This window comes from Sus scrofa, chromosome 15 (genome assembly GCF_000003025.6).
Source record: "Sus scrofa isolate TJ Tabasco breed Duroc chromosome 15, Sscrofa11.1, whole genome shotgun sequence".
Taxonomy (NCBI): domain Eukaryota; kingdom Metazoa; phylum Chordata; class Mammalia; order Artiodactyla; family Suidae; genus Sus; species Sus scrofa.
In genome coordinates, this window is record NC_010457.5 from 67,050,868 (window position 1) to 67,071,730 (window position 20,863).

The 20,863-nt window shown below is 40.5% G+C and overlaps 1 protein-coding gene across 8 annotated transcripts in view; it reads right to left on the bottom strand.

Moving 5' to 3' along the window:
- The window catches only part of ITGB6 (integrin subunit beta 6), a 133,894-nt gene that overhangs the window by 9,352 nt on the left and 103,679 nt on the right, over positions 1 to 20,863 (bottom strand). For all 8 annotated transcript variants that reach the window (XM_021074449.1, XM_021074453.1, XM_021074454.1 and 5 more), the window contains 5 exon segments: positions 20,313 to 20,730; positions 15,844 to 16,066; positions 12,386 to 12,483; positions 6,701 to 6,820; positions 5 to 171 (listed from right to left, as the gene is read on the bottom strand). In XM_021074449.1, the coding sequence (XP_020930108.1) occupies positions 5 to 171; positions 6,701 to 6,820; positions 12,386 to 12,483; positions 15,844 to 16,066; positions 20,313 to 20,730 (1,026 nt within the window).

The window sequence follows — 20,863 nt, forward strand, 5'->3', positions numbered from 1 at the left end:
ATACCGTTTGCCACTTGGCCTTTGACCGTTCTGCTTCAAATTTGGCAACTTCTTTCCGATCGTGAAATGACACCAGCAGCTTCCAAATACACAGTAGGACAACCCCAATGAGAAGAATAGCCAGTGAAACCCCCAACATGATCATGGGAATATTGGGAGGTTTTGGGCAGTCTATGAAACAAAGAAAATTATATTAAGATAGTCTGATTAGTGTTCTCATATAGAGAAAACATTTCTCATTAAATTTTCCAACCATATTTTTTCTCCAGTAGAGGGAAAATAGTAACACCTTTTATTTTGCTGCATTTTGAAAAATGAGTTACTTGTTAAAGGATAAGCCCTATTCTTTCAAAGTAAAAAACAAGAGTTTGGTTATTCTAAGCAAATGGATATATACTTGAATAGCTGGCTCAAAAACCTCAAGAAGAATTAGCATCCAAAAGGCTGACAATTCATACACATGGAATATTTAAAGGACCATGAAAAAGACTATATAGTTTAATCAGCATAGATGGTCTCTTCTGGGTCTATGATAAAGTAAAAATGGAATGCATACACACACAATGACTTTTTCATGGATTTTTCTTGAATTGTTTAGGAGATTATATTTGAATCAACTATAATCAAAAATTTTTTTTAAAAAGGAAAAGACAGGACTTCCTGTCGTGGCGCAGTGGTTAACGAATCCGACTAGGAACCACAAGGTTGTGGGTTCGATCCCTGGCCTTGCTCAGTGGGTTAAGGATCAGGCGTTGCTGTGAGCTGTGGTATAGGTTGCAGACGCGGCTCGGATCCCGCGTTGCTGTGGCTCTGGCATAGGCCAGTGGCTACAGCTCCAATTAGACCCCTAGCCTGGGAGCCTCCATATGCCGAGGGAGCAGCCCAGGAAATGGCAAAAAGACAATAAATAAATAAATAAATAAATAAATAAAAGAGGAAAAGACAAAGATGAGGAAATACACAGACTATGAGCAGACAAGGCTGGTGATTGTAAAAACACAGTACAAGAGAGATTCATGTAAAAAAAAAAAAAAGATATAACCCCCCCCTGCAAATTTACTTCTTGCTGATTCCTTTAGATAGATAGGTAGGTAGATAGATAGAAAAGAGACAGTCATGGCTTTCAGTTTTATTTTAACTCAAATGTAGTGCCCTGGTGTCCTGAACAATTCCTGGACCCACAAGAGGTGGGTTCAGTTCCCACCTGAGGGACAGTAGCTGACTAAAACCCATCAAGTTCCTCCAGCTCTCTGAGCCCCAGTACCCTCATGTGTAAAACCAAGGAGTGGGACTTCAGTGTTCCCTTAACATCCTGAGGATAAGATTAAGCCCAGGTGTTCATGCTTATTAAACCCACTCCTTAAATTCCTAGACCCATCCCCTAAGATTCTGATTCAGTAGGCCTTGGATGGAGCCACAGATTTTTTTATTAAAAGTATTCCAAGTGATTGTTATGTTCAGGGAAGTTTGAGATATGAGGTGTTCTGTATAGTCCTTTCTACTTGAACCTTCTATGAAATGTTATTTTGACTCTATTGATGACGCAACAGAGCTTGTGTCCTGTGGGGCTCCTGGGCACACAGGCATTTCTGTGTCCTCCATTTCTTGCCTTCAGGGCATAAGCCTCAGCCTCCATGACTGTCCCTGAGTTCCAAAGGACAGTTGCTAATCAGGGAAGGGAAGGGAGGCAGAGACCAGGGAGAAGTCAACAGACAATAGTGCAGCTTTGGGCGGGCGGAGTCCTGGTTCCTCCTCAAGGAATATATATAACAATATCTTTGGAGTTCCTGTTGTGATGCAGTGGAAATGAATCTGACTAGAAACCATGAGGCTGTGGCTTCTAAGGATGCAGTGTTGCGGTGAGCTGTGGTGTAGGTCACAGACTCGACTTGGATCTGGCGTAGACCGGCAGCTGCAGCTCCAATTCAATCCCTGGCCTGGGAACCTCCATATGCCAAAGGTGTGACCCTAAAAAAAAGCAAAAAAAAAAAAAAAACCCAAACAAAAAACCACAACAATATCTTTGAGCCTTTATGCAGAACTAAAACACCCAAGTGGAAGAACTACGTGATGAAGCATTCTTCATTCTGAGAAGAAGGAGAACCACCAGACCAGTTCTGATGGCCCCTAAATACCAGCTTTGAAAGACAATACAAGCTTGCCTTTACCTTGGTCTTTATCTGCAGCCCTCTTTTCCACTCCCCAAACTATAAAACCACTTTCTGGTCCCTACCAAGGGGGGCACAGTCTTTAAGGCATTAGCCTGCTGTGGCCCCCTTTGCCTGACAAAGCAATAAAGCCATCTTTCTCACCTTCACCCAAAACTCTATCTCTGCATTCCTATCCAGTACCAGAGGACAGAGGCTGAGTTTCGGCAACAATGATATTAATATAATTTTGCAATTATACAGTACCTTCCCTCATTGACAGCAGAATGACTAATAATCCTTGCAATATGCCTGGGAGATGATACATTTCTTAATGAAACACTATAATTAAGCTCTCCCTTTGCTTTCATGGGAGAAAAATCCCACATAAAATTATCATTAAATATCTGCCTCCCTCTGCAAGAAATGAGGCAAATCTATGGTATCTTGGGAGGAAATGAATCATGTTTAGTTTATCCTAACTCTTATTGCTTTTAGGTATTTAATAAGGAGAGTTATACACACAGGGCTAGTCATACTGCTTTCAAGGTAAGATCTATAGCTGATCTGAATTTGAGCGGGACTAATGACCCCCTAACAGCATGATGCCTGCCTCACACACTTTTGTTCTTTGGCCAAAAAACCACATAAGGCGATTATGCAGAAATAAGTAAAGGAGCTAATGAAATTGCTACTTCAGTGTGAAGATCTAAAGACTGTTTCTAGCATAGCCAATGAACCATGGCTGCTTCTAATAGGCTAGCAACATTCTGGCAAAGAAAGTGACAGGTTTTCTTGTCAATGAGAAGAGATACTGGCTACATCTTTGACTATGAAATGTCTTGGGTGGGGCGTACAATGTTCTTGCTCAAAGCAAGATGAAGCTTGCTGAGAACTTGCAGCCAGAATGTGAATCAGGAGGGCTCTCCAGTAGGGAATAAAAAAGGAGGAGCAGGCATAGCCTAGTGGAGATAATTATTTTAAGAACTTAGAGTCATTGGGAGTCACATGTTTCTCAAAAAAAGATTTTGACCCAAGCACCAGAGCGGGTATTACTCAACAGAAATTTCCACTTCCCACAGTCGCTTTAGTATTTCTTCAGGTGCTTACATTAAGACATATTTCTAGGTAGGAGAAATGGGCTTTATACATCACTCTGTGCCATTGGGGGGTTTCCTTTTGAGTATGGGTCAGTGCTGCACCTCATTCTAAGCTGCTGAGTTTCTAATGCAGCCAATCTGATAGCTCTGCCATGTGTGGCTATGGCTCAACCATCACTAGAGAAGTGACTTTTCAGAATTAGGTTTTGTGGTGAGTGTGAAGTACACACTGATTTTTGAAGAGGATATAAAAAAGGTAAAATATCTCCCTAATAATTTGATATTGATTATATGCTGAGGTAACAATATTTTGGATCTAACGGATTAAATAAAACATTAAAATTACTTTCTTTCATCCTTTTTAATGAGGTTACTAGAAAAGTTAAAATACACATGTGGTCTGCATAATATTTCTGTTGGAGAGTGCTGTTCTGACCTATTTGGGGGATTCGGGTATTTATTATAAGTGTACAGCCAGTAGGAGGCAGTATAGCACAGTAGTTAAGAGCATGGGCTCCAGGCCAGGCTGCTGGAGTTCCTCAACTAAGGCTGGTACTTCACTGGTGCAGGACCTAGCAAATTATTAACTACTTAATTTCCTCACCTGTAAAATGGAAATGATAACAATGCTTGCTTTATATGGTTGTTGAGAACATTATATGAATTAATACATGTCAAACATATAGAATAAGACCTACCATATGGTACGCATAAGGGCTCAATAAATGAGAGCTGCTATTATTGTTGTGGTTGATGTTACCAAAAAAAATGCATCTTTCTTTTCCATCCTCAAGGCCCTCAAGGGACTGGCAACTCCAAGTTGGAAACCGTGGGTATAATATCCACACCCACTTTCCTGCCTGGAAGGCTCCCCAACTATCATTCATGGGCTGTGGCACTCATGAATGCACCTCTTATCCACTGAAAGTTTCTCTGGAAAAAAGATGAGTGAAGGTTTTCCTACGACCACACACACACACTGACGGGGACTCTTCAATTGGTTTCTTTTTCTTTGTTTGGAGAACTCTGGGAATCCTTCAACTTTCACATTCTCCTTTCTCATTTTGCCTCTTTTCTCATCACCTCTAATCAGCTGCCCTGGGATTCTTTGGTCTTTAAAGCTGTGAGAGGGGAACTACAGATTCCTGGGGACAGGCGCTGTCCTCAGGGACCCTGGAAGCTCTGGGCATAAGGAACATTTACCAGGAAAGGAGCATCCCTGAAGCTGTCAGGTGACTCCTGTTAAGCCCCAAGGGGGTGATTTTTCCCACTTCAAAAGCATAGGGAGAGTAAAAAGCCTTAATAAAAAGACATCAGGGCATCTGACGGCTCTTGGAAAGATGGCGTGTTGACGTGCCACTCATATTGTGTAGATGAATAAGAGAAGAAAAACATGATAATTCAGTAATGAGGAAGCATTTGTCAACCAAAGGCATGTCTCACAGGGGAAAAAAAAAAAGTCAAAATTAAACCAAATAGTTACAAAAACCCCTGAATTAAAAACACCCTATTCTGGAAGTTCATTTTTGTTTGGAAATTACTTTTCCAATGGAATCAATATTATAAGGAAGGGCTTTGGTTTCAGAAGAATGTGCTATAGCCACTGCCTGCCACTGCCACAAAACAAAGGGTAGGGTTGTAATTGAAGAATTTGACTTTATAAAACAGATAATGAGGAGTCAGGGGTTTTTTTTTGTACTATAAAATATTTCTTCCTTGTACAGCAAGCGTCACCTTAAATCTCAACTAATGGCCTCTACATTGTCCTTTATATATGCATTTCAAAGAAGTCAATTTACAGGAGATTTTCAAGAGCAAGTCTGCAGGGGTACTCTACCCACCTGAGTGGCAAGGTCACCATCATACCCTTGAATCTTGCATTGGGTTGACCCCTATCTCTTCCTGACCCTTAGCATTGCAATGAGATATTTTTCTATTCTTGGTTGATTTATAATGTCCTGAACTTACTTTTTGGTAATTTTAGTATTGCTTTTCATACTCTTAAGTGATGGCTGTTCGCTCCTCTTGGCCTCAAATTCAGAACTTAATATTTTGTAGTTGATAAGCCATTGATAAGTCAGCACACACTACACACTGCAAAACATATCTGCCTTCTAGCCTACCCTTGCTGCTATTGTCTGAGCCAGGAATTAGGCACCCAGCTTTTGGGAGAAGGAGGAGGAGGCTGCTGACAAGGTCTGGAGAGGTCAGACTTGATGAAGCTGTCATGTCTCTGAGAAAGGTTGAGGAATACATCATTAACGGAAGACAGAAAAGGTGAGGCACCTCCGAGTATCTAAGAAAAAGGCAGTTAGGGCTGTTGGGGCAGACTCATTTAGAGGAGGTCTAGAAGCCATCAGGATCAGAGTCACCTGGAGAAATGTTAAAATGCAGAGTCCCTGGCCACACATCCAGCCTGCTGCCTCAGGATGCAGGAAGTTTAACAAGCTCCCCAGGTGAAACTCATGAGAATTTAAGAACATAACGAAAGTACTTTCCCTACTATTTTCTTTTCTACCTGGTGTAAACTTCTCTCTCCCCTTCACGAAAGAAGAGATTTTTCTTTGAAGGCTTCCTGAGTCCCAAGCCCATTCCCTAAGTTGGTGTGGATAAAAACCCACAGAAGCAATGGGCTCAGCCTTCCTTTACAGATCACTTCCTTCCTTCCCTGCCACTTCCCATCTTTTCGGATTCAGCATTATCACTTAATGACTCCTCGGGTAGGTTATGAACTGATACAGTCTCACATGCATTATTTTATTTAGTCCTTGAATCAACTGTTATGGGAAAGTACTGTTATTTTTCCCATTTTACAGATGAGGAAACAGAGACTCAGGCAAGTATCTTCCAGAATGTCACTTAAGAGGTAGAGCAGGATTTGAGCCAAAGTTTGCCTGATTCAAAACTCCTACTCTTAGACTGCTATACACCTCCTCCCAGTTAGCCTCTCCTAAAAATAAACTTTTTGCTTATATTGTATTTAATTGGTCTGTCTTTCTACACTTCATCAGCCAGCTTTCAGGGATTGGTACAAATACACTTCTCTTGGTATTTGGTCTTAATAAGACACATTGGAACATATAAAACCCTTTTTGTTGTTGTTTTTTTAGGGCTTCATCCGAGGCGTATGGAAGTTCCGGGCTAGGGGTCACATCAGGGCTATAGCTGTCGGCCTACGCCACAGAAACTCTGGATTTTTAACCCCCTGAGTGAGGCCAGGGATTGAACCCACATCCTCGTCGATGCTGGTCGGGTTCATTGCCACTGAACCATGATGGGAACTCCCTATCAAACCTTTCAAAAGGTATCTTTCAATCACTGGGAAAGTAGGGGCATTCCATCAAAAATTTGGAAATGTCTTTCCTGGCAAGCTATTTAGAGTAACATTCCGGTTGTCTTCTCTTCCCCCGTGTAGTATTGCTTACATCTGATAGTAAAAGATATGCCACCTACCTTTCTCGCTGATGCTGTGAATGATGGTTTTCCCTTCGTTATCTGTAGTTATTAGGAATGTAATAAGACAGTCATTTTCTCCTTGCAGAGAACAGGAAACAGCACTATCCTTTGAGAAATCTGTAGATAAAGGAGTCATTCATTAAGTTAAATGAGATTCCAGAAGGGATTTTTTTAAAAAAAAACAAAGTAGTATTGAGTTTGATTATGCAAATAGGAATTTTCAACACTGCAATATAGGAATAGAAAAGGCATAGGATTTTCCCCACCCACTGAGGTTTTAGTTTCTACCCATGTTCCAGAAGAGCAGTTCCAGGTGTGGTCAATCAGGACTGACTATCAAATGCACCCTATCAATCTGAGAGCGGCAGGATTTCAATGCAGAGAAGTACTTCAAAGCAGGTACGCTTAGTTGTCTTGGGAACAGAATGGCCCTGATTATGGTAATGAGGTAACTATATGTTCTCCTTGGCTGAAAGCATCTGGGAGGAAGCCTAGATTACATGTCAGAAAGAGACTACACAGTCCAAACTGATACTGATATTTCTAAAGGGGCCTTTCCCACTATGGCATAGTCAAGATTGCTGATCATGCGTTGTCAGTAAATATAAACTAATATATAAATTAATATGCAGAAATGGAGATTGAAGTGTTGTGTAGCTCAGGGACCAGCAGGATAAAGGTAAATCCCAGAATCAAAGGAGACCAGGATGACAGTTTGCCTAACATTCAATATAGCCCTATTTTTAGTTTAAAAAAAAATCTTTTCCATGTAGAAAAAAAAATTTTGAGCTTATTCAAGAATCAGAAAATAAATGTCATGCTAGAAATTGATAATATAGTAAAACAGTTAAAATAAGATATTAATACTATTTCTCAGGCATCTTAGTGGTTTGGCACCTATGCCAAAAGTATGTAGTATTTTTCTAATTAAAAAAAACCTTGGAGGTCCCATCATGGCTCATCGGAAACAAATCTTACTAGCACCCGTGAAGACGCAGGTTCGATCCCTGGCCTTGCTCAGTGGGTTAAGGATCTGGCGTTGCCATGAGCTGTGGGATAGATCACAGACATGGCTTGGATCCGGGGTTGCTTTGGCTGTGATGTATAGACCAGCAGTTATAGCTCCGATTAGACCCCTAGCTGGGAACCTCCATATTCTGCAGGTGTGGCCATAAAAAAAAAAAAGACACATAAAAAAGCCTAAAGTTCTCCTATCTTTGAAGTTGAGACATTTTAATGATACCATGAGAAACACTTTCTTCAGAAACCTGTAAATAGAAGGACCTTTTGCTCTTAACCTAAAATTTTAAGATGTATGGTCCAAAATTAGAATATTATGACACAATGAGTCAGAAGACAAAACTGAGACCGTCCAAGTTCATCTTGGAGTGCTCTTGCTAGACCTAAACTTTTCTCATAGCTTACACATAAAAAAGATTTTAATAAAACAGAATCTACATGTGTTCTTCTCATTCTATCAAAGAAAAATTAAGTAATAGTCTGCTTTTGGCCCAACAATGTCATAGTCATAGAAAGACAGAAATACTAAGTTGCTTTTGTATTTAACTTATAAGAAAAACACCTCATGCCAGAATCTATAAGAAGCATGCCTGTATTATCTATGATGAAAAGTTCTAGTAAAACATTTAGCAATATTAATTAAGATTGCATAGGATGGGAGTTCCCGTCGTGGCTCAGTAGTTAACGAATCTGACTAGGAATGATGAGCTTTTGGGTTCGATCCCTGGACTCCCGCAGTGGGTTAAGGATCCAGCGTTGTCATGAGCTGTGGTGTAGGTTGCAGATGCGGCTCGGATCTGGCGTAGGCTGGTGACTACAGCTCCGATTAGAGCCCTAGCCTGGGAACCTCCATATGCCACGAGTGTGGCCCTAGAAAAGTCAAAAAAAAAAAAAAAAAAAAAAAAAAAGGATTGCAGAGGGTGAATTTAAGCATTAGAAGCATCTATTTATATAGGAATATTAAGAAATCTAATTACAAGATTATTCTCATCTGGTCATTCCCAAATATTTACTGTCATCTAAATCACCTAGGCGTTTTGAAATGATGGGTTCCAGGGACACACCCCTGGCTATTCTGAACTGAGAAGTTAGTGGTTTCCAGGAGCTAGTGTCTTAGTGAATTGTTAATAGTATTTTTAATAAGGTGATTTTGAGAAAGAGGTTTGGGGACCTCTGGGTGGCACTCGATTAGTGAAATTTGTGTTATTTCATGTATTTGATAGCAATAGCACTGCATCTGTAATGCATACTTTGGTCATTTTTAAGTGACCGACACCACACTTCCTCCTACCAAAACAGACTAGTTAGCTGGGATTCATGAAGTCTTGGGGAATATGCTTTTTCCCATTGGAGTGTTTTTTCCTTACCTCCTCACCTCTGCTGTGACAGTGCACCCTGCTCTGTTCCTCTCTAACTTACTTAACGGAACATTTTATTCTCAGGTAGAAAAATATGTGGCCAGCTTATAATACTCCTTTCAGTAATATTAATCCTGCTTTCTTACTTTCTTTTAAATAGCTACACTGAAGCAGAGGCTTAATTTACTTGGCCAGGAGTTTTTAAGTTTTAATGGAACTGCTTATATGACCTTTGAGTCATGACTCCCTTCGTGCTCTAATTACCACAACACTCCTTTTCATGACTGTTATGACTCTAGACTTAGCCTGTTTTGTGGTGTTTGGGTATTAAAATGGTATTATTGAATGTTCAGTGAAAGGGTCCAGCTTGGGCTGGAGATTTGCATAATTAGCTGCTCGGGCTTTCTTTTGTTGTTCATTAGAAATGGACCTTTCTTCTTTACCCACTTCGATGAGTGTTAGCAGTGCTGTTCTAGAAAAAGCCAATGAATATAAGATCTCAGTCAGTCCATGAAATCATACTTAGAAAAGGAAGAAATGTGAGAATGGAGGTGAAGAGGCTGGGGTCTGGGAAAGTCCAGGAAGGATGTGGAAAATATAAACTGTTTCCACCATCGAGTCAAGATAGCTATGTGTTTAAGACTTCCTCTTTAAGGCTGAATCTGTAGTTCTTAGCGGAAACAGTTTCCCAAGAGGGGAAAAAAAAGTTTCTGTGGTCAAATAAGTTCGGGAATCCCTCCTTATTCTATTTTCTTTTTTTTTTTTTTTGTCCTTCTATGGCCTCACCCACAGCATATGGAAGTTCCCAGGCTAGGGGTCTAATCAGGAGCTGTAGCCGCTGGCCTATGCCACAGCCTCAGAAACGTGGGAGCCGCATCTGCGACCTACACCGCAGTTCATGGCAATGCCAGATCCTTAACTCACTGAGCAAGGCCAGGCATTGAACTTGCATCCGTGTGGATACTAGTTGGGTTTGTTAAGTGCGCAGCCACAATGGCAACTCCCCCTCCTTATTCTAATTCCCTCCTTTGCCACTCCTGAAAATTCACAATGCACATTTAATTTAATTTACATAACAACTCTCTGTCTTGCAAAGAAAACACAAGGTTTAGCTTCCCATTTCCAAAGTGTATATAACCATGGGTGCTTTTGTCTATTTAACACTACTGTTCCATGGAACACACTTTGAGTAACAATGTTCTGAATACATGAATGTTGGGATAAATTAAAAACTTCTCTTTCAATAAAATTGAATGAATAAAGTTCAATGGCATTGTCCCTAGAAATGCTCACACGAGTCATCACAGCACAGTCGAGGAATATTCAGATTAAAAGTTTACACCTATCTTACTTTACTCTCCATGTTAGCAGAAGAATAGGCTGATAAAAGACCCCATGGAAGAGCTAATATGTTGTAAAATTTCAAGATGATATGACCAATACCATAACTGGGCAAGTAACTTGAGATAGAACTTATTTTTGGCCCATTCAGAAAGTTACTTTTTAATTCATAGTCTGAAAAAGATATTTTTTCTCTCAAATTCATCAAGATTGGTGCTTTAAATGATACTACTGACCCAATTACTATTTTCAATGTCTGAGTTAGAAATAGTGGTATTGCTCTATTTTGAAGATAATTCGGTCAATTACACAAAAAGACTAACACAAATATTTTAAATGCCACCTAAGAACCGAGTTTTCCTCTCAAATCCAAGCATTTATGATAAGCCATACACAGAAAGCTGTGTATTTAAATAACAGTAATTCCTTGTCCATGATTTACATGTTTCAAAGGTTTACTTTTTTTTTTCCCTCACCAGATGCTTCTAGTCAATTCAGTTCTATTATTTTCAAGGCATTTTCTGCAATTTTTAGTCATTTCTTCGAAACACCTGGTAAATATCCCAACTGCTATGAAATGGAAGCAGAAGGATCTGCTGAGACTTTGTACTACTTACTAATGTGGACAGGCCACAAATGCCACTTTACTCAGTCTTTTACTGCATCTTACCTTTGACATTAGTTTAAGGTACACACTCCCTTGTCCAATGTACGGTTGTTGGCACATTTATCTTTAAGCACCAGAAAAGCATGGGTGAGGGGTTTTAAGAGCACTAATTACAGAGAGAGAGAGAGAGCTACTCCAGAGAGAGCTACTTAACTGTGCACAGTCAGAAACCTCAAATTTAAAATGTTGGTGATTTTCAAACATTTCACTTTGGAAATGCATTAATTTCTGCATTCTAATCTTATCTGTTCAAGATACATATTCCAGGGAGTTCCCCCTGTGGTAGCATGGGTTCAATCTGTGGCCTTGCTCAGTGAGTTAGGAGCCAGCATTGCTGCAGCTGTGGTGTAGGTGACAGCTGCAGCTTGGATTTGATCCCTGGCCTGGGAACTCTCACATGGTGTGGATTCAGCCAAAAAAAAAAAAAAAGAAAGAAAGAAAAAGAAAAAAAGAAAAACATATCCTAGAGTGTCATAAATTATTGTCTTGATTATTCCCCTCCACCTCAGATGCATTGTGGCTGAATTTCTTAGGCCTGCAAAGCAACGGTCCCCCCGGAGCGGCAGGATAATGCAGGGGTTTTGTGACGGTGGGAAAAAAAAAAAAAATCCCCCCAGATGGTTCCCTTGGGAGGAGTCAGTTATCTGCTTTGTTTTAAAGTTCACAGATTATGTTTCAAATGTCTTCCCAGCTAAAATACAACATATTTAAATATTTGAGAAAACATTTTGCCATTAGAAAAAAAAAAATCTGATTTTAAGCAGGTAACTTAATAGCAGGTGAAAGCATGAGCAGAGTTTCTTAGCAGTTTAAGGTAACAGTCCCTTCTTATAGTTTGGGGCTGAGGCAAAATGGAATTAAGGATGATCATGTAATGCCCATGTTTGGAAAGTTGGGAGTAAGAGCATCAGAGGAGAAGGAAGGAAAAATGGCCACTAAGCAGAAACTGCCCAGTGTCTGAAGGCAGCTGTCAGGAAACTTATATTACACCTCACTTTGTCCCGTGGTGAAATAAGGCAATCAGGCCATAGAGGACCATTTCAGGTTAGGGGGGTTAAGCAGAGATGAATTTGCCAGCAGTGCTGAAGCCAAATAGAATAGCTGTGATTTCAAATTGCTTGTATCCCAAACCATCAAGTCTTTAGCCTTCTGGAATGCATTTGCTCTTTAAAATGAATGTGAGTGAACTAACTGCCCTGGTACAAATGAGGTTGAGCTACTGAAAAGCCCTCCACAGAGTTTCTGCCTCTCCAAAACTACGCAAAGGAAAGAAAAGCAATTTAAGACAAGCAGAACCTTCTTCTTCACTGATGGTCGCACCAGCTAGTTTGCATTTGTCAACACAGTCTTCTCGGGCCTGGCCATCAGCAGACAAGTGGCATTCAATGCAGCTCCTGGGAACATTATTCAACAGAATTGATTAGTTTGTTGTATGGCTGCAACACTGTTACTGTGGTTCTGGCTGCAGGGTTGTCTCAGAGAGGATGCTGTGTTTTGTTACATTCAGAAAGATGGTTGGGTGATATCCAGGGGGAAACTGCTTTATTCTGACTTCTATTCAGTAATCAATGTTCCCTGAGACAGCCTCGATAATAGCTACTGTTTTCAGTCATCTGTAAAGATAGCTTCTGACTGGTTGAATAAAAAAGAAAATTCCCAAAGGAAACCCCCAAATATTTTGGTATTTGATTTAACTATATTTTCATTATACATTTTCCTGGGAAAGATTTATGCTGCTAAAATACCATTAGAACTTAGACAAAGTGTGAATTTCTTAACAGAAAGGGTCTGTTATTTTAACAAGAATTCTAAGAATCTGTATATGGTTTTAAAAATTCACTTTCCTGTAACTCTTTTGAATGAGTCCAAGCCTTGATAAGAGTGCTTTTAAAAGCTGAGGATTATAGCCTGGAACCTCATTAATACAGGCTTTAAAATAAAGGATCTCTACTTCTATAAAAGTGTCTTTCCAAGAAGATAGCACAGGAATTAAGCTACTCTAATTATGTCTATACAGCAAAGTAAAGCTTAGACCCTGAATTAATCTTGTGCTGAAAATCACTTTACAAACAGATGGTGTTTAGAGTAACCCAAAACTGCAAAAGTTTTCTGACTGTGGGCACACATCATGCTGGCCAAGGAAAGATACACTCTTCTAATTGCTGGAAAGATTCCCCACTCCTACCCATGCCTCATCAAATCTCAGCTGAAACCACATTTCTTTAGGCAAGCCTTCCCTAACCCTTATCATTTAGTTCCCTTGCAGAGCAAGCCTCTGAATTCCTCTGCAAGAAGGGCTTAGGAGCAGCAATCTTTGTGGGAGTGGGGATAGAAGTCTTATCTGGAAGTTGCCTTTGTTCTGCAAGCATATTGCATTTATCTAGGATATATATTTACTTGGAGTGGCTCTGCAAGGGGCTGTGGAGACTGTGGAAGCCCTTAAAACCTTTACCCCTTTGTGCAACCCACTGATGGCTGCCCATGCTAGTCTGGTACCTTTATCCTATTATAGAGTTCCGCTGCACCCTCTCTGTCCCTTATTATAACTGTCAGCCCAGATATCATTATAGTTTCTTCTTAAAATGTTCTGTCTTTCCAGGTAGACACTCAGCACCTGAGATGGCAGGAATTCAACTTAATTTCAATCAGCACTGCATGTCTATGGCTTAACATGATTCCTGGCCTATAGAAGGTACTCAATATTTTTTTGACAAATAAGTACGTGACTGAATAAATGGAAGAATGGGATCATCTCAAAACTAACACCGAGGAGATCACTCTACCTAATTCCTCAAATTTGAACTACTTTGACTATTAATTTTGTATCTTATAAATCAGATTTAAGATTGAATCACGTTTCACAAAGGAAAACATATAACTACCAAAGGGCAAAGGGGAGGGGGAGGGATAAATTAGGAGTACAGAATTAACAGATAACATGCTACTATATATAAAATAAACAACAAAGATTTACTGTATAGTACATGGAACTATATTCAATATCTTGTAATAACCTATAATGGAAAAGAAACTGAAGTCATACATCTGAAACTACCACAATATTGTAAATCAACTATAGTTAAATAAATAAATTTTTTAAAAAGATCGAGTCATTGGAGTTCCTGTCGTGGCACAGTGGTTAATGAATCCGACTAGGAACCATGAGGTTGCAGGTTCTATCCCTGGCCTTGCTCAGTGGGCTGAGGATCCGGCGTTGCTGTGAGCTGTGGTGTAGGTGGCAGACATAGCTCGGATCCTGCGTTGCTGTGGCTCTGGTGTAGGCTGGCAGCTATAGCTCCAATTAGACCTCTAGCCTGGGAACCTCCATATGCCATGGGAGCGGCCCTAGAAAAGGCAAAAAGACACACACACACACACACACACACAAAAGAAGAAGAAGAAGATCGAGTCATTTACAGAGAAGATAAAATAAAAAGGTAATAGAAGAAGTACCTTGAAAGGACATTTTACATTAAATTCTTTTTTTTTTTTTTTTTTTTTTTTTTTTGTCTTTTGTCTTTTTTGTTGTTGTTGTTATTGTTGCCATTTCTTGGGCCGCTCCCTCGGCATATGGAGGTTCCCAGGCTAGGGGTTGAATCGGAGCTGTAGCCACCGGCCTACACCAGAGCCACAGCAACGCGGGATCCGAGCCGCGTCTGCAACCTACACCACAGCTCACGGCAACGCCAGATCGTTAACCCACTGAGCAAGGGCAGGGACCGAACCCGCAACCTCATGGTTCCTAGTCGGATTCGTTAACCACTGTGCCACGACGGGAACTCCTACATTAAATTCTATTCAAGTCTAACCCTATGCCCAGGCTTCTTTTGACTTATGTCCAGGCACAGTGACAGAGAAGTTTTGACACCTGGATAGTAAGTGACCACTGAGTGACTACTGAGACTATCGATTTTCTTACTTTGTTCACAACAGAAATGCAAATTCACAATTGCATTGTTCACCGTTTTGGATGCCAGAGGTAACGAAAATATGAACTGCTTAAGCACGGTTGCTGCATAACACATTATACTTGTAATGTCACAACACAGCCAATTTGAAGATTTACTTCACTTGACCTACAAAGCTTTCCCTGCTTCCATTAAAAATTTAGCTGCCAACCAAAAAAAAATAGTTTCTCTTACTGAGAAATAAAAAAATGTGGTGGTTTTGTTGTTGTCATCCTTCCCTCGGTATAAAAGAAAATGTAATTCACAACAGCATGTAGAATCAGAACAAAAGAAAGGTGCCAAAGAGCACCAGTGGTGAACAGAGAAGGCAGTGAAAGCCAAGATCATCTTTCTGCCTCTTGGACATTATGAATCTATAGATAGGCATGAATCAGGAAGGTTGGGCTATAAACTTCTAGGTAAGAAAGGAGCTTGTCTGTTTCCCTTTAAAAAAAGTACAGAATGTGAATGTCATCAGGCTACCCCCGGGGCATTCCGGATGTGTGGCTGGTATTGTAAGGGAGAGGCTATCTGATGTTATCAGGGTGGGACATCAGCTCACTTCCCCATTCTAGGCTCTTGCAGAAATGCGACATTGTGGTCCTGAACAACCAACACCTGGAGGCAAGTGAGAGGCTGATGTTCCAGCTGATGATCACAGGGGCTCAGTGGGTTTGTGTATTTTGATGGATGCTTGAAGACCAAATCCAGCAAAACCATTTTGAGCTCTGAGTTTATGAAATGTCATTGTAACCTGGATCATAATGAAACCTATGGACAAAAGACTGAAGACAGCAGAGACATTACCGTTTAGAGTTACAGGGATCGCCACAGGTGGGACAGCGTTCACAGGTGAGTCCTGAGGCTCCAGGGTTCGTGCAAATGCACTTGCCGCACACACAGTCCCCTCGACCGCTGCAGAGCACCCCATCCTCTGAGACGCACTGGTCCGTGCTGGTGGTGCAGTTACAGTACTCGCCTGTCCAGCCGCTCCTGCACACGCACTCGCCGCACTCACAGTCACCATTATCTGTAAAATAAAGTTCTGGGTTTCTTAGGGCTACAATGTTTCCAGATCTTGGGGGCCATCTTTTCTCTTTGCCTTTAAACACCATCAGAAAGACTGAAGATATATGTCAAAGAGTGTTCTGCCTGTGTTTTACTCTAAGAGTTTTATAGTATCAGGCCTACGTTGAGGTCTTAAATCCATTTTGAGTTTATTTTTGCGTATGATGTTACACAATGTTCTAATTTTATTCTTTTACATGTAGCTGTCCAATTTTCCCAGAACCACTTATTGAAGAGACTGTCTTTTTTCATCGTACATACTTGCCTCTTTTGTCATAGATTAATTGACCATACGTGTGTGGGCTAATTTCTGGGCTTTCTATCCTGTTCCACTGATCTGTATTTCTGTTTTTGTGCCAGTACCATACTGTTTTGGAATGGGTGAGTAACAAGGACCTACGGTATAGTAAGGGGAAATCTACGCAATACTCTGTAGTGAACAGTATGGAAAAAAGTGAAAAGGAATGTATATCCCTTTTTAATTGTGAGAGAGGCATACTGCACAGTAATATAGTGCTTTGAAAGCAGTTGTAAAATGGTATGAAAACCAACACATTATCAATTTTATATTAAATATCACTCATCTTACACCTATGTAAAGATAGACTAGTATCTACATATATTTTATGTATTCATGACATACCTTATTTATTTATTTATTCATTTATTTTTTGTGGCCACACTCACAGGCATATGGAAGTTCCCAGGCCAGATAATTGAATCCCAGCTGCAGCTGTGACCTATGCTGCAGCAGTGGCAACCCTGGGTCCTTAACCTGCTTAATTTTTACATGTAAGCTATCCTTTAAATTACAATTGCTTTATTTCTTCCTCAGCAAAAGGGGAAATGCACTTTCATGATAGGAAGGAATTTCTATATTGAAGTTTATTCTGAAAAATGCTTAAGGTGTACAAGTATTGTCAAATGAAATATGCACTTCCAAAGGCTGTGAAAATGTCCAAGTGTATCACTGCCTATAAGAATTATTTGGCAGGAATTCCTGCCATGGTGCAGTGGGTTAAAGATCTGGTGTTGTCTCTGCAGCAGCTTGGTTCGCTGCTGTGACTCAGATTGGATCGCTAGCCCGGGAACTTCCGTATTTCTCAGATGTGGCTATCAAAAAAAAAAAAAAATTATTTGGCAGAAATTTTAGGAAACCATTCCAAAATCTCCTTTCAGAATTTAAAACTCTCTTTTCTGCGGGCCTTCCAAACCTTCCAAAACCGTTAACCTGGTCACAAAAGTTGTTAATTGGTATCCACAAATAATCAATTATCTAAAGTACCTGTTCATACAATGACAACAAAACCTTCAAAATGGCTTCATGTAGAGGCAAGACGACAACCAAGGATTAAGAAGAAAATTATCGGGCTCTTCTTAGAGGGATAGATTTTTCTGGAATGCCATTGAGTGATAACTATAAGTGCACAATGGCAGGAAGTTTTTTCTGTAATGCCATTGTCCATTAGAGCTTCCAGTCTCTTAGAATCAAAATTTAAAAGACTAATGGAATTTGGGCAAGAGAAAAATCAATGCGGCGCTCTATCTGTGAGTGCTTACAGATGGATGGAAGAAGGTGCATGAAAGGAACATTGTGATAATAGCCCTTCAAAGAATTGGTGCATGGTAGAGTGTATTAATTGTAAAATAAATGAGATTTACATGAGAAGTGTAGCATAGTCAGGACTCTGTTGCAAACAACAGCAACCACAGCATTCATGTTGATAAGGCCAGACACAATTTTATCACTGCACTAAGTGAATACCAGGCACATAATAGATGCTCTGTTATTCTTTGAACTCAAATGGCTGTACTTTTATTGTACCTCTTAAAAGAGGAAGTTACTTGCATTCCCGTCGTGGCTCAGTGGAAATGAATCTGACTAGCATCTATGAGGATGCAGGTTTGGCCCCTGGCCTCTCTCAGTGGGTTAAGGATCTGGCATTGCCATGAGCTGTGGTGTAGGTCACAGATGTGGCTGGAATCTGGCATTGCTGTGGCTGTAGTGTAGGCCAGTGGCTACAGTTCTCTAGCCTGGGAACCTCCATATGCTGTGGGTGCAGCCCTAAAAAGACCAAAAAAAAAAAAAAAGAGAGAGAGAGAGGAAGTTACTGATAATAGAGTAACATCCTTTGAGATGTTTCTAAACACAAAATGGCTTTGAGAAACAGCCATTGTTGAGGATTGGAAATTACCCCAACATGTGAAGAAAATGGGTGTTGGTGAAATTTTTTGAGTCCAGGTGAAAAAAATAATTGTATTTTCTAAAGAGAATTTCTTTGGCACTCACTGCATCTGATACAAAGAAAAGTGCTATTCTCAGGATATGTGCATAACTAGGATGCACAGATCACGTGATGCTTTGAATTTATGTCTGTGCTCATGTGGGATATAAAATAAAGTGAAAGACCATCAAGAAAATGGAAAAACTGTGTTGCATGGGTCTACACAGCCTCAGATCCCTTTCATCTCAGACTTAAAGGGCAAAATATAGGTGGGGGTCACTGTCGCTGTTATATTGTATTCCATTACACCTGGGAATTTTTTTGAAAGGTAAATTCAAAGGTCCTGAGATTTCTACTAGAAATGCCACCTGGGATTCTGCTGAATATACTCTTTCCAAGACTTGGTGACGGCCTCTGGCTTCAGACTGTGTCCCTTCTGCCTCTTGGGAAAAGAGGACAGAGGATGGATGTGGGTTTGGAAACACACCCATTAGATATGGAAATACATCTTTGAATGAAAGGGGAGAGAAATGTGTCTCAATCTGAACAGACCCTAAACTTCTCACTCTCTGGGGGAGAAGAAAGAAGGGAGCCTCAGAAGAATCTATCGGCAGCAACAGCAGCAGCCAAGAAATGAAACGGAGACGCACTTCTAAGGTATCAGAGGCTTTTCAAAGAGCTTGGAATTCTTTGAGGCTTCTTTGCTCAGGCCGTTTCCCCTGAAAATTGGTCACTTTCATATGTTCCTGACAGTGTGGTTTGGAAACATAACTTGCTTAGTTTTCTCTAAAGATAATGACTTTCTGTTTTGAAATGCTATCGGCTCACGTTGTGGAAAAAAAAAAAAAGACATGAGAGCTTAAATTCCACAGTCACGGTACCTATTGTGACACAAATCTGTATCATTTTAAAGTACATTAACACATTTGTAAGTCTTGTCTGATTAGATTGTACTTAAATATATACATATAACCCTCAGAATGATTTAGATATAGTCATGTTATATGTAATATATTCTTAAACCACAGTGATGTGACATTTACAAAGGATACTGAAATATAAATATTTCTCCTTTTTAAAATTTTCCCCACTCTCAAAACATTCCAAGCAATTTTTCATTTTTACTCTTTCCATAGCCTTCTTCACATACATTCTTCTTCATCTATATTAACACAGTGACTAACCTAGTATCTACCACATAACGGGTTTTAATAAATATGCATGGAGTGAATGTAGGTCCTGAAAGTCATTTAGTATTTTTGTGTCCCTCATCCTTTACAGTATGATCTATAAGCAGCCTAACTTTCCTTTTTTAATTTTTAATTTTTTAATGAACCTGTGGCATATGGAAGTTCCTGGGCTAGGGGTCAAATTGGAGCTGGACCTGTAGGCCTACACCACAGCCACAGCAATGCCAGATCTGAGCCGCATCTGCAACCTACACCACAGCTCATGGCAACACAGGATCCTTAACTCATTGAGTGAGAGACCAGATATTGAACCTGTGTCCTCATGTATGCTAGTCAGATTCTTAACCTGCTGAACTATGATGGAATTCCAAGCAGCCTCGCTTTTAATATTTCCAAAGTAATAGACATTTCAGAGTTGGGTCAGATGCCGGAAGCCTGATCCAGAATAGTCTGGAAGATAATGGAATTCAATTAACATGAAGTTTTGTGAAATCTGGGTAATGACCAAAGAGAAGGCAATTCCACATTTTACCTACTTACTTTTAGGGAAATCATAATAGAGATGTAAGTTCAGTTGGCAGAGATCTCATTCCTGGGGAATGTCAGAGCCAGAAAAATCATAGGAGAGGTTCAGTTGCCTTAGGTCTAAAGGTGAACCTACTTAGCTAATCCGCAAAATATTTATTGAGCACCTACTGTGCCCAGGTGGTTGTGGAAGGTACAAGGGATTTAAAACGCCTGCTTGATACCTGACAGCCGCTGTGGAAGGAGGATTTGGATATAGCCTACCTACCTCCGCAGAGCAGCCCCTTGTGTCTCACGCAGGAGAAATCATCGCATTGGCAGTAAGGCCCATAAATGTTTCCATAAGGAGACAAGTGGCAGGTGCACTGCCCACAGTAGCAATCGCCTCTCCCGCTGCATGAGAGGTGTTCGGGGGCCTCCCTGCAGGAGTCCATGCTCAGCGTGTCCTCCCCGCACTCGCAGTGAGGACCCATGTGGCCAGGGTTGCAGGCACACACCCCACACTGGAAGGAGCCGTTGCCGTGGTTGCATTTGGAGCTGTTCACCTCCACTTCTTTCTGACAGTCGCAGCTGCATTCTGGACTGATCAGGATTTCTAGGGCGTCCCCCAGCCCCACGGGCTTTACAATAACATGCCTGCTTCTTTTCTCACAGTTTGGTATCCCCACAGTCATGTTGAACGAAGCCTGGGAAAGAAAATACGAATTATCTTCTTCTAGCCACCAGAGTGCACGCGATGAAACAAAGCTATGTGAGGCGCAGCTTTGCAGAAAGTATTTATCAGGAAATTTTTGAAAACTGATGTTGGAATACTTGAAA